At 31.2% G+C, this 20,000-nt stretch overlaps 1 protein-coding gene across 1 annotated transcript in view; it reads right to left on the reverse strand.

The window, feature by feature from the left end:
- Positions 1 to 4,034: 4,034 nt before the first annotated feature.
- gpc5a (glypican 5a) overlaps positions 4,035 to 20,000 on the reverse strand; it is a 407,804-nt gene continuing 391,838 nt past the window's right edge. Inside the window, exon 9 of the mRNA XM_062035416.1 lies at positions 4,035 to 4,836. Within this exon, the coding sequence (XP_061891400.1) occupies positions 4,691 to 4,836 (146 nt within the window). The 3' untranslated portion in view covers positions 4,035 to 4,690. The remainder of the gene's footprint in view (positions 4,837 to 20,000) is intronic.

Raw genomic sequence — 20,000 nt, forward strand, 5'->3', positions numbered from 1 at the left:
TTTCTATATGCAGTTAAAGCACGATGCTATCACGTTAGCTCGTAGCTAAAGCGTTTCGTCGATGTATTGTCGTGGAGATAAAAGGCACTGAATGTCCATTTCGCGTTCTCGACTCTCATTTTCAAGAGGATATAGTATCTGAGGTGGTTTAAAATACAAATCCGTGATCCACAATAGAAAAAGGAGAAAGTGTGGAATCCAATGAGTCAGCTTGTACCTAAGTTACGGTCAGAGCGAAAAAAAATATGTATTTTACTGCATTCTAGTCCGTCACTCTAACGTTCCTCATCCATGAATCTTTCATCCTCGCTCAAATTAATGGGGTAATGGTCCAAATCGCTCTAGCTGCATTGAAAACAATAGGAAAATATGAGGGAGTGAACAACTGACAACGTCACGCTACTTCCGGTAGTGGCAAGGTTTTTTTTTTATCAGAGACCAAAAGTTGCAAACTTTATCGACGTTGTTCTCTACTAAATCCTTTCAGCCAAAATATGGCAATATCGCAAAATGATCAAGTATGACACATAGAATGGATCTGCTATTCCCGTTTAAATAAAAAAAATTCATTTCAGTAGGCCTTTAAAAGGGTCATATAATGCAAAACACCTTAGTTTTGCCTTTTGGTACCTGTTTCTGTCTATGTGGGATCCCCATGAGCAGCCAAAAACCTGAATGCAAAAACCATGGAAGCTCATAAAACAGTTGTGCCTTGTTCCAAACAAGCTCCAACTTTACCAAAATGTGTCTCTCCACACATTGTCAACATTTTTTGTACTCTTCTGTGTGAGTTTGCCATTTTTATTTTAGTCCAAACGAAAACACCGTAAATTCCAGACTACAAGCCTCTAATTTTTTCCTACGCTTTTCCCTCTGCGGCTTATAAAACGGTGTGGCTAATTTATAGATTTTTTTTTTGCTGATGGCCATAATGCAAATATTTTATTCAAAAAATAAAACAAGCAAAAACACTGAAAAGGTGTGTTATTGTTTGTGCTGTGGTGCCATCTTTTGCACGAGTTCGCTCTTGTGCCCTTCTTTTTAGAGCTTTCAACCGGAAGCAGAAGTGCCGTTCCGTCTTCTAGCTGTCCAGAGCGTACCTACACGTATAGATTCCATATTCATCGCTCAAAGCCATGTTTTTAAGTTTTACAAAATAACTAAACATATTCACACCTACGCAACCGTCCCATGTGTGATATGTGAGAGCGTTTTCGTGCATATTTGTACGTGCTATCGTAATGTAGCATTAGCTAATATGCCAACATGATTACGATTGTCTGTTAGTACTATTAACTTACAATGGCATTCTTACTGTATTGTTTCAGTGTCGTAAATTCACCAAAATCGCCACCGTGGAGTTACTGAGTCTGTTTAGATAATTGGACTTATGTTTTGTCTGATCAGCCATTTTACTGCCGTGTTACAGACACCGTTTGGAAACAATTAAGATATGTAAATAAACATTTACACAATATTTCTGTGTAAATACCTCATTTGGAAAGTATATATCTGCAGCTTATAGTCCGGTGCGGCTTATACATGGAAAGACATGTTTTCCCTAAATTTTAGTGGGTGCGGCTGGTATACCGGTGCACTCTATAGTCCAGAAAATACGGTATGTTCACGGTGCAACCTGGAAAATTATTGTTTGTATTAACCAGCCTCCTCTAACAAAGTAAAAAGTGTTTACTTAACTTTTGTTTTTGTGAGAATTGCAGCCGGCTAATATTTACCATCGGTCTGATGGTAAACATATGGATATGGAAGGATTTACCCAAAAATAAAGTAATCGTAGAAACAGTTCCTACAGTTTTTTAGTAATGGTTGATACAATGAAACAGTGAGTTCCGTAACATTAGATCGACAAATATAATTATATGTTAGCATGTATTTTCATTTGCACTTTTATTTTTTGGACAAAAATAAAATAAAATATGTATATTTTTATTTTGTTAAGAAACATATTCTTTATTATTGAGTTTAATTATTTTAGCAATTATTTAGTATGTAAATAAATTTTCCGTCAGTCCCTTTTTATGCAGCATATTTGGTTAGTACTTTTTTTTTCTAATCAGTCTGACCTAAGCCTAATATTTATGTGTTTAATAAATAATAATATTTTTGATTAACACATGTTCTCATATCATTTGACAAGGTTGTAAAATGTCAGTAGGTTGGATCAAATGATTTAATACAATTGAAATCAAGAGTAAAATGACTAATTCGGTGTACTATTTGATTAGATTTTTTTTAATACTACTTTATTATATTAATATTAATCGAAACAAATAAAAGAATAGTCACAGTATTACTTGAAAAAGCGGTTGAAATGTTACAAATTTTCCTAAAAAGTAATAATAATTCGAATAAAAAATTATTTTACGTAAGGAAAAAGGCATACTTCCACGAATTACTAAAAGTATTTTAAGATTATTTTATATTACTAGAATAGCCACAATATTTCTAGAAAAAGTGATTTATTATTAAAAATTATTGAACACTATTAAAATTAAGAGTAAAATTACTAATTCAGTGTAATATTTCATTGTATTTTTTTTAATACTACTTTATTATAAGAATTATAGTAGAAACAAATAAAATAATAGTCACAGTATTACTAGAAAAAGCAGTTGAACTGTTTGAGTGAAATTGTCCTAAAAAGTCACAATAATTCGAGGAAAAACAAATTTTACGTAGAAAAAAAACATAATTCCATGAATTACAAAAAAGACTTTAATATTATTTCATATTACTAGAATAGCCACAATATTTCTAGAAAAATGTATTCATTTATTATTATTAAAAATGATTGAATACTATTAAAATTAAGATTAAAATTACTAATTCAGTGTAATATTTTATTTCATTTTATGTTTTTATAATAATTTACTATATGAATATTAGTAGAAACAAATAAAATAATAGTCACAGTATTACTAGAACAGTTGAAATGTTCCAAGGAAATTGTCCTAAAAAGTCATAATAATTCGAAGAAAAACACATTTTACGTGTAAAAAAAAGGCATAATTCCATGAATTACAAAAATTACTTTAATATTATTTCATATTACTAGAATAGCCACAATATTTCTAGAAAAAGTTATTCATTTATTATTGTTAAAAATAATTCAATACTATTACAATTAAGAGTAAAATGACTAATTCAGTGTAATATTTTATTTTATTTTATTTTTTAATACTACTTTATTATATTAATATTACTAGAAACAAACAAAAGAAAAGTAACAGTATTACTAGAAAAAGCAGTTGAACTGTTTGAGGGAAATTGTCCTAAAAAGTCATAATGATTCAAGGAAAAACTACTTTTATGTCGAAAATAAACAATATTCCATGATTTACAAAAATTGCTTTAATATTATTTCATATTACTAAAATACCCACAATATTTCTAGAAAAAGTTATTCATTTGGTATTATTAAAAATGATTGAATACTATTACAATTAAGAATAAAATTACTAATTCAGTGTAATATTTTATTTTATTTTATTTTTTAATACTACTTTATTATATTAATATTAGTAGAAACACATAAAAGAAAAGTAACAGTATTACTAGAAAAAGCAGTTGAAATGTTACAGGAAAATTATCCTAAAAAGTCATAATAATTCAAGGAAAAGTTAATTTTACGTGGAAAAAAAGCATAATTCCATGAATTACAAAAATTACTTTTATATTATTTCATATTACTAGAATAGCCACAATATTTGTAGAAAAAGTTATTCATCTATTATTAAAAATGATTGAATAATATTAAAATTAAGAGTAAAATTACTAATTCAGTGTAATATTTAATTGAATTTAATGTTTTAAATACTAATTTACGATATGAGTATTAATAGGAACAAATAAAAGAATAGTCACAGTATTACTAGAAAAAACAGTTGAAATGTTACAGGGAAATTGTAGTCATAATAATTCGAGGAAAACTCATTCTACGTGGAAAAAAAGGCATAATTCCATGAATTACAAAAAATGACTTTAATGTTTTTTCATATTACTAGAATGGCCACAACATTTCTAGAAAAAGTTATTCATTTATTATCATAAAAAAAACAATTGAGTACTATTAAAATTAAGAGTGCAATTACTAATTCAGTGTAATATTTGAGTGTTGAAAATGACCCCTACTTTACATGCAATTGAAAATCATAATATGACCCCTTTATAGCAATTTCTTGTGTAAATTGTTTTCCAACCATATATTAATTCACGTTATTTTACAAAGCAATGTCAGTCATTAAAAAAAAAAAAAAAAAAAAAAAATCCTATTACTTTGGCCCCTCTAAAAGTTACAGTAGACTATTTTGTGCAGACATCTTTTGAGCAAAAGTACAAAATGAATGCGTTTATAAAATACATTTTAGTCACTGTTGACTTAAATCAGGGTTCATACAAAATAAAAATAGTCATAAAAAGTTCCATGACTTGAGCGAGCGGGTTCTTCCCAGACGATCAACCAGCATGTCCGCCAAAAACCCCGCAACCGAACCAAGGTCCACTACTCACCAAAAACCCGTAGTTTGGAGTTGAAAAAAATATATTTTGCGGAACTTTTTCAGGCACACCTTCTTTGTTGTCTTCGTGTCTTTCGAGTGTCGTGCCCTGAAAGTTTGTCCTTTTCATGATAAATACGTCGGAATGACGTCTCCAGGTCCGAGTCGAACCGTTACGGCGCCAGGAAGAGCGCGTGGAGCCACGTCGTTACCACGACGACGGCGGATCCGGTCAGCCCCACGCCGCCGGATGTTACCGTCACCTCCTTTGCGGATGGATAGTGATGGTGGTTGTGGTCACTGGACACGTCTGGATTCACTGGAAAGAAAACAAGGTATGAATATTTTATTGCGTATTGTTGCCCACTGTTATATTGCACCCAAATTTCGGCCATTTTTGTTTTTGTTTTTCTTTTGTTGGCCTTGGTTGCCTCATTTTTTGGTTAGGCCGATGCTTTCTCAAATATTTTCTACTTATCCCGCCCACACTCTCCACCCTGACTATAAATAGTATCATTTGTCCATAAAATTGTTATAAGTACACCTCTGCATACAATTGCATCATTATTAACATTAAAGACATTAAATATCAACACACAGTGGCCTAGTGGTTAGTGTGTCCACCCTGAGATCGGTACGTCGTGAGTTCAAACCCCGACCGAGTCATACCAAAGACTATAAAAAATGGGACCCATTGCCTCCCTGCTTGGCACTCAGTATCAAGGGTTGGAATTAGGGGTTAAATCACCAAAAATGATTCCCGGGCGTGGCCACCGCTGCTGCTCACTGCTCCTCTCACCTCCCGGGGGTTGATCAAGGGTGATGGGTCAAATGCAGAGAATAATTTCGCCACACCTAGTGCTAGCACTTTAACTTAAAATTAAACTTGACATTGTCTTTTTTAATCTGTAACAGAAAAGATTTAAAGTGCATCAACATGCCTAAAATAAAATAAACATTTTTAAACTATAAACATTTTGGGACCGACTTGACCCATTAGATACTGGAAAATTTAAATAAATAAACTCAGTAAATAATAATATGAGGGCCAGCATGGACAAATAGAACAGACAAGTCATTGTAATGTCTGCTCGCGGAAAACAAACATCCTAATCTACGATTTGACTCCCTCGAATGGCCTTGACGCTGTGAACAACAGGAGCTGGCTGTTCTGAAAACATCCCCGAGGACACCTCAATGATGGACGCTTTTGACCTCCCTCCCTCCTCAACGACACCCAGAGTCGAACTTTTGCTGGCACGCAGAACGGCCCCAGGCCTATGGACACTACATCAACACACCCAAGACAATGGGCATATACACCCCCCCTCCCCCACCCCACGCCTTCACCACCGCTTGATTCCCCTCGGGGTGATGGACGGCTGGCAGCGCTTCATAGCAGCAGTCGACCTCCAGGGCCCCAACCCCCCCCTCTGTTGCGAGTTGTCGTGATTATATGTAACATGTTTATGTGTGCATGGCATTGAGGTTTTTTCCCACTCCAGACTAGGCCCCCTTAGGAGCCTAGTCTGGATTGTATTTTTTTACTCATCTTCTTCCCCAGCGTTTGACCTTTTTCTTATCTTTTACAGGGCGCCTTTGGCGACCCATCAGCGCTCCTGTTCTGTAACCCTGTACACTGTTTGTTTGTCTAATCTTGAACAGGTTTGTGCTGAAAACATAGTTTCGTTGTACTTGTGCAATGACAATAAAGTCCTATACTATCCTATCCTATCCTATAATACATTCAAATTGATTAGCAACATTAACTCAGGAGCACAATATATACATTTTTTTCGGACTATGGAGCGTACCAGAATATTTTTACTAAATATTTTTACTAAATATTTTTACGTAGTTAGCCGCACCGGACTATAATTCCACAGATATATACCGCTATGTCGTAAAACAGATATTTACACAAAAAGATGCAAGGGCAAGAGCGCCCCCTGATGGTCGTTAGCGGGGGGAAAAAATCTGCATATTAGCCGTGCCGTTGTATAAGCCGCAGGGTTCAAAGCGTAGGAAAAAAGTAAAGGCTTATAGTCCGGAAAATATTGTACAACACTTTAAAGGGGAACAGCACTTTTTTTATTTTGCTCATCGTTCACAGTAAGACATGACATATATATATATATATATATATATATATATATATATATATATATATATATATATATATATATATATATATATATATATATATATATATATATATATATATATATATATATATATATATATATACAGCACTTTTTTTATTTTGCTCATCGTTCACAGTAAGACATGACATATATATATATATATATATATATATATATATATATATATATATATATATATATATATATATATATATATATATATATATATATATATATATATATATATATATATATATATATATATATATATATATATATATATATATATATATATGTCATGTCTTACTGTGAATGATGAGCAAAATAAAAAAAGTGCTGTTCCCCTTTAAAGTGTTGTACAATATTTTCCGGACTACAATATATATATATATATATTTATATATATATATATATATATATATATATATATATATATATATATAAAAATATATATATACAGTATATATATATATATATATATATATATATATATATATATATATATATATATATATATATATATATATATATATATATATATATATTGTATATATATACATATATATATATATATATATATATATATATATATATATATATATATATATATATATATATATATATATATATATATATATATACATATATATACATATATATATATATATATATATATATATATATATATATATATATATATATATATATATATATATATATATATATATATATATTGTATATATATATATATATATATATATATATATATATATATATATATATATATATATATATATATATATATATATATATATATATATATATATATATATATATATATATATATATATATATATATATATATATATATATATATATATATATATATATATATATATATATATATATATATATATATATTTTCTAATGCATTGTAGCTCATAAATAAATGTCCAATGTGAGGTCCTTTATTCCGCCCATAAAATCCAATAAAAAACATCCAAAAATCGCAAAAAATACTCCATTTATTAACCAATTATTAGTGGTATTGTTATTATAAGTGCTAACGAAGACCAACTATTTATAGCGTTGTTGACATCATGGAGTAGTCAGGTGCTTCCCGGCTTCCTTTGCTCGTGAAAGTTTATTCTAGACCATGAATCATGCCTCTCACCTGGATAGTCAAAGGCTGAGGACGTATTCCGACAAGTTGGTACACTTTGACAACCAATTTAGACCCGCTAACGGTGGAAAAAAAGACACGAAAAGACGACGAGTTCCACCCTTCTTTTCTCCGCAAGGATTATGAGTCATTCTTCACCTCAACGGAAATATATGAACATCCTAGCAGTCGGCATCCTAATGACAGCAGACATTGTACAGTAAGTGATGATTTATTATGCTTGCTGGCTCTCGTAAAGTCTGCAGTAATAATCAGTGATACACGTAAATATTAAATGTTATTATAAATGTGCCAGTTACTACAATACATACGTATATACTTACATTAATGGAGGTGTTTTGTAATTGTAAGCTGACTTTTGATAGCATTTATTTCATATTTAGAATGCATTAAAAAAAAGAAAAACCTTACACAGGGATTGTGAATGATATGCAAAATAAAATAAAAAATGCAGTTCCCCTTTAACCTGCAAAACAACAATTTGTGCTGATTTCTTAACAATGAGCACATTTTGTAGCGCACAGCTTTTCGAAGTGAGGTTGGAAGTACGATACTGATAAAGTATGTTCACACGGCGCATGGCACCCTTGAGAAGGACAGGTTTGGTCCAAGAATTAGTATTTCGGTGCATCCCTACCCACAATGCCTCCATGCCTCGTTATTAGACGAGTACAATCAATCGCTTCGCTCGAGACAATTGTGCAATTCCCATAACATCCGGGTGTTGTCGTTTCCTTTGAACCACATTCAAATTTCGCGCCGTATTATTGCTCCCACTAAGCCATTCTGGACTCATTTTCCTGCAGCCGACTTATTATGGTGAGCTGATGCAGCCAAGGGGCACCTTTGCACCCCAACTCCCCCCGAGGTGACTTGAATGCCACACAGTGCCAAGGAATTGAAGCAAGGAAATATTTGTAAAGCTTCCTTAAAGCAATATATATATATATTTTTTTTATTTCCGAGGCAAATACAGGAAGTATTTGTCATTACAGGGTATTTGACCAGATGACATCATGTTTTACACACAAAAAAGTGTGTAATCTATAGCTTTGGGGCCTTTATGCTAAATCAAATCTACATTGTGAGCGATGTCTTGGAGCAATGGTTGTGGTTTTGGTTCATTTCCAACATTTTTACAACACGGTACATGTTTACAGTTTCACACTACGACGTGTCCAATAAACACTGAAATTTATTATTTATATATTATTTACATATAAACACTGACATGTATTATTTATATATTGTTATTGACACATAAACACTGACATTTATTATTTATATATTGTTATTGACAGATAAACACTGACATTTATTATTTCTATATTGTTATTTATGGAAAAACACTGACATTTAATATTTATTTAGTGTTATTTACAGATAAACACTGACATTTATTATTTATATATTGTTATTTACAGATAAACACTGACATTCATTATTTATATATTGTTATTTACAGATAAACACTGACATTCATTATTTATATATTGTTATTTACATATAAACACTGACATTTATTATTTATATATTGTTATTTACAGAAAACACTGACCATTATTACTTAAATATTGTCATTTACATATAAACACTGACATGTATCATTCATATATTGTTATTTACATATATACACTGACATATATTATTTAAATATTGTTATTTATGGATAGACACTGACATTTGTTACTTATATATTGTTATTTACATACAAATACTGACATTTAATATTTATATATTATTATTTACAGATAAACACTGATATTTATTATTTACATATTGTTAATTACGGATAAACAATGTCATGTATTATTCATATATTGTTATTTACAGATAAACACTGACATTTATTATTTATGTATTGTTATTTACAGATAAACACTGACATTTAGTATTCATATATTGTTATTTACAGATAAACACTGACATTTATTATTTATATATTGTTTTACAGATAAACACTGACCTTTATTTCTTAAATATTGTCATTTACATATAAACACTGACATGTATCATTTATATATTGTTATTTACAGAAAAACACTGACATATATTATTTATATATTGTTATTTACAGATAAACACTGACATTTGGAACTTATATATTGTTATTTGCAAACAAACACTGACATTTAATATTTAAATATTATTATTTACAGATAAACACTGATATTTATTATTTATATATTGTTAATTACGGATCAACACTGACAAATATTATTCATATATAGTTATTTACAGATAAACACTGACATTTATTATTATGTATTATCTACTGATAAACACTGACATTTATGATTCATATATTGTTATTTACAGATCAACACTGACATTTATTATGTATATATTGTTATTTACAGATAAACACTGACATGTATTATTTATATATTGTTATTTACAGATAAACACTGACATTTATTATTTATATATTGTTATTTACAGATAAACACTTACATTTATTATTTATACATTGTCATTTACTGATAAGCACTGATATCTATTACTTATATAGTATTGTTATTTACAGATAAACACTGGTATGTATCATTTATATATTGTTATTTACAGATAAACACTGACATTTATTATTCATATATTGTTATTTACATATAAACACTGACATGAACAGTTTGTATATTGTTGTTTTCAGATACACACTGACATTTATTACTTATATATTGTTATTTACGGATAAACACTGACATTAATTAATTATATATTGTTATTTACAGATAAACACTGACATTTATTATTTATAAATTGTTATTTACAGATCAACACTGACATTTACTATTTATATACTGTTATTTACAATTAAGAAACATTGAAATGTATTATTTATATATTGGTATTTACAGATAAACAGTGACATTTATTATGTATATACTATTGACAGATAAACACTGATATGTATTTATATATAGTTATTTACCGATAAACACTGACATTTATTATTTATATATTGTTATTTACAGATAAACACTGACATGTATTATTTATACATTGTTATTTACAGATCAACACTGACATTTATTATGTATATATTGTTATTTACAGATAAACACTGACATGTATTATTTATATATTGTTATTTACAGATAAACACTGACATGTATTATTTATATATTGTTATTTACAGATAAACACTGACATTTATTATGTATATATTGTTATTTACAGATAAACACTGACATGTATTATTTATATATTGTTATTTACAGATAAACACTGACATGTATTATTTATATATTGTTATTTACAGATAAACACTGACATTTATTATGTATATATTGTTATTTACAGATAAACACTGACATGCATTATTTATATATTGTTATTTACAGCTGAAATGGACCATAAGTAATAACCTGACTGTCATGAATTCATCATTTACAGAGAGGACGGCTTTCGGACTCTGCGGACAAAAGCCTGACTTTTTATGAACAAAAACAACATTTTTCAAGCGTATCGTTTTGTATACGATTGCTTTGTATTTCATTGACTTACTGTACCCTCATCAGCCTAATTTGTATAAATGACACTGATCTGTGAAAGGCGGTGGAAACACAAACCACACACTTCTCCAGGGTCTAGTGGGTTCCAGGAACCAAAAGTTCCTAAACTCAAGGGCCGGTATGATGTCATAGATTTGGCCAGTAGGAGAGCAGTGCTGTATAGTTGAGTTGAAAAGTGCATGAAGTAATCCCAAAGTCAAGTTACAGGCATCAAGCAGAGGCCTTTCCCACAAGTGAACCATGATTCGGTCAACAGGAGCTCCTTCTAATCGAGACATTATCACCCAGAAAATTGCCTGGACTCCACGAGCGAGTTAGTATACGGCTTTTTAAATTGCACGCCGCCAGCAGAAGATATCAGTTGCGACAACCGCGCTACGCTCGCTGTCCACATCCATCTTGCTGTGTGCGCCTCTGCGGAAGCCCTAAGTGTTGAGGGGGGATTCATGGTCGCCTCTGAGTAAAACTGAACGCTCGCTTTAGTTGTGCCGATGTTTCCTCGGACTCTACCTAGTCCATCCTGGAGGAGATGCACACTTAAACCGGGGCCACCATAAGTCTGTCGGAGACAAGATTACTTTCAGAGTCAATAAAAGCTGCGTTATCGAAGTCCATCTTGCTCAAAGGGGGAATAAGAGCACCTGTAGAAGTTTTGTACTTCCACAATCCACAATGAATGTCTGTGTTTATCCGTAAATAACAATATATAAATAATAAATGTCAGTGTTTATATGTAAGTAACAATATAAAAATAATATGAGTCAGTTTTTGTCTGTAAATAACAATATATAAATAATAAATGTCAGTGTTTATATGTAAGTAACAATATAGAAAATATATAAGTCAGTTTTTGTCTGTAAATAACAATATATAAATAATAAATATCAGTGTTTATCTGTAAACAATAATATTTATATATTAAAAGTCAGTATTTGTATGTAAATAACAACATATAAGTAACAAATGTCAGTGTTTATCCGTAAATAACAATACATAAATAATATATGTCAGTGTTTATATGTAAATAACAATATAAAAATTAAGAATTTCAGTGTTTATCTGTAAATAAAAATATATAAATATTAAATGTCAGTGTTTTTCCATAAGTAACAATGTATAAATAATAAATGTCAGTGTTTATCTGTCAATAAGAATATATAAATAATAAATGTCAGTGTTTATCTGTCAATAAGAATATATAAATAATAAATGTCAGTGTTTATATGTAAATAACAATATATAAATAATAAATATCAGTGTGTATCTGTAAATAATAATATTTAAATATTAAATGTCAGTTTTTGTATGTAAATAACAAAATATAAGTAACAAATGTCAGTGTTTATCCGTAAATAACAATATATAAATAATATATGTCAGTGTTTATATGTAAATAACAATATAAAAATAAAGAATTTCAGTGTTTATCTGTAAATAACAATATATAAATATTAAATGTCTGTGTTTTTCCATAAATAACAATGTATAATTAATAAATGTCAGTGTTTATCTGTCAATAAGAATATATAAATAATAAATGTCAGTGTTTATATATAAATAATATATAAATAATAAATATCAGTGTTTATCTGTAAATAATAATATTTAAATATTAAATGTCAGTATTTGTATGTAAATAACAAAATATAAGTAACAAATGTCAGTGTTTATCCGTAAATAACAATATATAAATAATATATGGCAGTGTTTATATGTAAATAACAATATATAAATAATGAATGTCAGTGTTTATCTGTAAATAACAATATATAAATATTAAATGTCAGTGTTTTTCCATAAATAACAATATATAAATAATAAATGTCAGTGTTTACTAGTCAATAAGAATATATAAATAATAAATGTAAGTGTTTATCTGTCAATAAGAATATATAAATAATAAATATCAGTGTTTAAATGTAAATAACAATATATAAATAATAAATATCAGTGTTTATTTGTGAATAATAATATTTAAATATTAAATGTCAGTATTTGTATGTAAATAACAAAATATAAGTAACAAATGTCAGTGTTTATCCGTAAATAACAATATATAAATAATATATGTCAGTGTTTATATGTAAATAACAATATATAAATAATATATGCCTGTGTTTGTATGTAAATAACAATATATAAATAATGAATGTCAGTGTTTATCCGTAAATAACAATATATAAATATTAAATGTCAGTGTTTTTCCATAAATAAGAATATATAAATAATAAATGTCAGTGTTTATCTGTCAATAAGAATATACAAATAATAAATGACAGCGTTTATATGTAAATAACAATATATAAATAATAAATGTCAATGGATTTGCATTAGGGTTGTTTGGTATACCGGTACTAGTATAGCATCGTGGTACTAATGAATCAAAAACGGTACTATACTCTGTTTGAAAAGTACCAGTTCCCGGGCATGACGGCCCATTGAGGACAATGTTCGGCGGCACACAATCACAGAGTACTTACAAGCAGACACAGTGTGTAGACAGAATTGGGAGAATGGACGCATTTTGGCCTAAAAACTAACGAAGAGGTGCTTCAAGACATGGCTAGCTAGTTAGCGGCGAACGTCCATTCGCAGTCAACAGTGTTTTAGCTACTTCTAAATCACTAATCCTCAACAAATGAAGTGAGTTTCTTACAAGTATCATCCCTGCAGGACGAGGAATAGCTAAACATGCTTCACTACACACCGTAGGAAGATACGATAGCTAACCGCTAACAGCAAGCTAGCACCCTGAATGTAAACAAATGTCATGGATGGATCTGCTGTAATGATACCAAGTACGATAGCGTATCTAGTCTATACTACTATGATTACGTGGATATTCTTGGCATCACAACATCTTCTTTCGTTTTGATCCTGTAACTACTTGGTATCGGATTGATGCCAACATTTGTAGTTTCGCCCAAAACTAATGTAAAGTATCAAACAACCGAAGAATAAGTGATAATTACATTTTAACAGAAGTATAAGATAGAACATGTTGAAAGAGAAAGTAAGGAGATACTAACAGTAAATGAACAAGTAGATTAATAATCCATTTTTACAGCTTGTCCTTAATAATTTGGACAAAATAGAATGATAAATGACACAATATGTTACTGCATATGTCAGCAAACAAATTAGGAGCCTTTGTTTGTTTACTTACTACTAAAAGACAAGTTGTCTAGTATGTTCACTATTTTATTTAAGGACAAACATATAAAAAAAAACATATGTTTAATGTACGGTAAGATTTTTTGTTAAAAAAAGCCAATAATGCCATTTTTTGTGGTGCCCCTTATTTCGAAAAGTACAGAAAAAGTATAGAAAAGTATCGGAATACATGTTGGTACTAAAATATTGGTATCGGGACAACCTTAGTTTGTATATGAACGCAGTTCAGAACGATCTTTGCATATTGATTGCTTGGTCCAAAATATTTCCATAAGACAAATTGTCATTACAGGAACAAAACTTGATCGCTGCAGCATCAGAACCTGAAATGAAACCCCTATCGATTCACTACGATCAGTCCCCAGGACAGATATTTGAATGTATATAGCTCTCAGACGGTCTGAACATTGCACACCCCAGCAGCGAACATCCACAGCTTGTATCGATTTTTCCCACTGACGCTCCAGAGCCGCCAATATAGCAACAAGCAGGCAGACTTAATTCGCCTTTCTGATGAATTCATTACGCTGATTCTTGGGATTTTTCTTGTGTTTGCAGTCTGTGCCACAGAGCCCGAAAAAAATTACTTTTCCTCAACCGTTCTGTTTATGCAGTGAGCTGAAATGTGACGTGTCCTCTCTTATGGCTCAGTGTAGGTACAATAATGTAGGAATTCAATTCTAGTACACAAGAGTAGCAAAGAAGTATGAATATTTATGCAAACAATGGATATATATGAAGACCATCAACGGCTAGCATACGATACAAATTGTGGTTTAAGAGAGCACATTTAGCAAATTAATGTCTGATAGGGATTTCTGGTTGTCCTGTTGTTTTCTTCCCCATGAGTCCAATTACTTCCTTTGTTGGACCTAAGGCTTCTCTCCAACTACCCGTTTTTGCATTTATTTATCTGTATTTTTAATTTTTTATTCGGATTTGGAATGTCTGGAATTCTTTCCTTGGGGGGGATGGTACTGTCATGCTCTGTTTGGGCACCGCATGATTCCATTCGATTCTTGGGAGTAACGTTTCAATTCAGAATGGATTCTCGATTCAAAGTCTATACTTTTTAATAACGTTGGGTGCCGGTTCTGTGATTCCACCATAAAATAGATAGCTCTAATAAATAAATACATTTGAAAAAAAGAGAAAACTGTTCTTGTTTTTTAAATGGCTATACAGGACAGATTTAAAAAATGTCATTTTATTTTTAAAATCGATTTTTGTAAAATTAAGAATTGTTACAAATAAGAATCACAATTCATTTGATATTTATATATTGTTATTTTGTCAGGACTTGGTTCTCGGGTTTTGTTTCTCCAGAAGGCAACGGAAAATTGGCGCGGACAAGGCGTGAATTTGAATACATTATTTATTTTAACACTAATAAACTACAAAAAAGGGAAGCAAACAAAAGGCGCGCACAAAGGCGGAAATACAAAACTTGGGTATAAACACAAAACTTGCACAAAGGCAGAAACTATGAACAATAAAACAAAAACACAAACTGTGGCATTAATAAACAAAAACTTACTTGGCAAAGAACTGTGAACATGACATGAAGTAGAAGGATGAAAAAGTGCGAGGTCGCCAGGACGAACAACAGAAGCAGACAGATTTAAATAGTGACATGATCAGTGAAAACAGGTGCGTGACTCAAAACGTGGGAACAGGTGCGTGACAGGACAGGTGTAAACTAATGAGTTGCTATGGAAACAAACAAACAAGGAAGTGCACAACCAGGAACTAAAAAAAAGAGTCCAAAAAATAAACAGCACATGGCCAAACCAAAACATGATAAACAGACATGACATATTTACAGATAAACACTGACATGTGTTACTTATATATTGTTATTTACATACAAATACTGACAGTTAATATTTAAATATTATTATTTACAAATAAACACTGATATTTATTATTTATATATTGTTATTTACAGATAAACACTGACATTTATTATTTATGTATTGTTATTTAAAATAAATTAAATAAAATCCTATTATCCTATTTACAGATAAACACTGACATTTATAATTCATATATTGTTATTTACAGATAAACACTGACATTTATTATTTATTAATTGTTATTTACAAACAAAAACTGACTCATATTATTTTATAATTTTATTTACATATAAACACTGACATTTATTATTTATATATTGTTATTTACGGATAAACACTGACATTTATTATTTATATATTGTTATTTATGGAAAAACACTGACGTTTAATACTTATATATTGTTATTTAAAGATAAACACTGACATTCATTATTTATATATTGTTATTTACATATAAACACTGACAGTAAGACTACTTACTATGTTGAAGGGGGCAGGAAATATAAGATTTTCTTCATCCTGTTCCTTCTCAAGCATAGGTGTGTAAATATGTGTTTAGTTGCTAAAGTTTAATTGTCTATTGATCAAAAATGCAAATCAATGAAGGAAATAAATACAAATGAAATTAAATTACATTAAATGAAAAAATAAAGACCATCAACATTACCAATAGTGATTTTAGAGAGCACTCAACATCAAGGGTAGGACTTGGGGGTTAAATCACCAAATGATTCCCGTGCGCGGCCACCGCTGCTGCTCACTGCTCCCCTCACCTCCCATTGGATGAAAATGGGGATGGGTCAAATGCAGAGAGTAATTTCACCACATCTACTGTGTGTGTGACTATCGTTGGGACTTTAACTTTGAACTTTACCGATAGTGTTTTAGAGCAGTGGTCCCCAACCTTTTTGTAGCTGCGGACCGGTCAACGCTTGAAAATTTGTCCCACGGACCGATGGGGGGGGGGGTCGGTGGGGGAGGGGGGTGTTGATTTAAAAAAAAAAAAAAAATTATTATTATTATTATTTTTTTTTTTACATAAATAAATACAATCATGCAATCATGTGTGATTACGGACTGTATCCCTGCAGACTGTATTGATCTATATTGATATATAATGTATATATTGTGTTTTTTTAAGTTGATTTCATTAAAAAAAAAAAAAAAAAAAAGTTTTTTTTTTTTGTTTTTTTTTTACATAAATAAATACAATCATGTGTGATTACGGACTGTATCCCTGCAGACTGTATTGATCTATATTGATATATAATGTATATATTGTGTTTTTTAAGTTGATTTCATTTAAAAAAAAAAAAAAAAAAGTTTTTTTTTTTTTTTTTTTTTTTTACATAAATAAATACAATCATGTGTGCTTACGGACTGTATCCCTGCAGACTGTATTGATCTACATTGATATATAATGTATATATTGTGTTTTTTAAGTTGATTTCATTAAAAAAAAAAAAAAAAAAAATGTTTTTTTTTTTTTTTTTTTTTACATAAATAAATACAATCATGTGTGCTTACGGACTGTATCCCTGCAGACTGTATTGATCTATATTGATATATAATGTATATATTGTGTTTTTTAAGTTGATTTCATTAAAAAAAAAAAAAAAAAGTTTTTTTTTTTTTTTTTTTTTTTTTTTAATTTCTTGTGCGGCCCGGTACCAATCGGTCCGCGGACCGGTGGTTGGGGACCACTGTTTTAGAGGACTTTGATGACTCCTATTAGCCACATCTTTCAAGCGTTTATCATCTTTAAAATCCTAATTAAAAAAAAGACGTGTGTTCTTGTCTCTCATAATGATTGTGAATGATAGGCAACATTCCCCAACAAAGTGGTTCCCCTTTTCAGATAACAATGTTTACATTTTCCGGACTTAAATAAAAAGTACTTTAGTCTCGCACTGGTCGATCTGATTTGGGCGTAATAAATGTGGCGTTCATCCAATCACATTCTGAGGTCCTTTGAAAGCACTTGGCAGTCAGTTTCAAATATATTCTGGGAAACAAACAGATAATATCTCAGTTCCGTAACTTGTCATATTGAATGACGGGAGCGATTGTTGTTGTTTTTTTTTCAGAAGAGAGTTTGGAAGGAACCCACAGCCGAGTTAAGTCGTTAGGATGTTGGGAGAGGTCGGCCGGACAACAGGGTGCAGTCTTGAAGCGGGACATAGGTCAGAAAGAGAGGCTTACAACTGAAGTGAAATCAATAGTCGCTGATTCCCGAGGACTTGGACGAAGAAGGATCAATAGCACACTAACTGCAGCAGGGGGGAAACAACACAACACCAGACGGGGGTGGGTAGTTGCTTTTGTGTGCTTTTATGAGGGTCAACGTTCAAAGTCTGACGTCTGCCAGCTCCAGGATGCTGCAGGTATACATCTAAACTAGAGCTGCAACCATTAGTCGATATTGTCCATAAATGTCCACAATAAAATGTGTGGCCGACAATTATATTTGTCCACAATAGTCGTGACGTTTTTATTGATCTACTTTATTTGTGTTTTTTTCAATTAGGATTTGGGATGAATTATTTCCTTACTGTCATGCTCTCTTCTGGTTACGGGTTCAGCAAATATAAAATTGACGGTGCCAGCACGTACTTCACGGTGGTTCTTTTTGAAGAAATACTGAATATAAATTAGTTTAAAGGCCTACTGAAATGCGATGTTCTTATTCAAACGGGGATAGCAGGTCCATTCTATGTGTCATACTTGATCATTTCGCGATATTGCCATATTTTTGCTGAATGGATTTAGTGGAGAACATCGACGATAAAGTTTTTTGGTCGCTGATAAAAAAAAAAAGCCTTGCCTGTACCGGAAGTAGCGTGACGTCACAGGTTGTGGAGCTCCTCACATCTGCACATTGTTTACAATCATGGCCACCAGCAGCGAGAGCGATTCGGACCGAGAAAGCGACGATTTCCCCATTCATTTGAGCGAGGATGAACGATTTGTGGATGAGGAAAGTGAGAGTGAAGGACTAGAGGGCAGTGGAAGCGATTGAGATAGGGAAGATGCTGTGAGAGGCAAGTGGGACCTGATATTCAGCTGGGAATGACTAAAACAGTAAATAAACACAAGACATATATATACTCTATTAGCCACAACACAACCAGGCTTATATTTAATATGCCACAAATTAATCCCGCATAACAAACACCTCCCCCCTCCCGTCCATATAACCCGCCAATACAACTCAAACACCCGCACAACACACTCAATCCCACAGCCCAACGTACCGCAAAGTTCATACAGCACATATATTTCCCCAAAGTCCCCAAAGTTACGTACGCGACATGCACATAGCGGCACGCACGTACGGGCAAGCGATCAAATGTTTGGAAGCCGCAGCTGCGTACTCACGGTACTGCGTATCCAACTCAAAGTCCTCCTGGTAAGAGTCTCTGTTGTCCCAGTTCTCCATAAGCCAATGGTAAAGCTTGACTGTCATCTTTCGCACCGCCTACGTGTTTGTGTTGCTGCAGCCGGCCGCTAATACACCGCTTCCCACCTACAGCTTTCTTCTTTGCTGTCTTCATTGTTCATTAAACAAATTGCAAAAGATTCACCAACACAGATGTCCAGAATACTGTGGA

The sequence above is a fragment of the Entelurus aequoreus genome, linkage group LG02 (genome assembly GCF_033978785.1).
Source record: "Entelurus aequoreus isolate RoL-2023_Sb linkage group LG02, RoL_Eaeq_v1.1, whole genome shotgun sequence".
NCBI lineage: Eukaryota > Metazoa > Chordata > Actinopteri > Syngnathiformes > Syngnathidae > Entelurus > Entelurus aequoreus.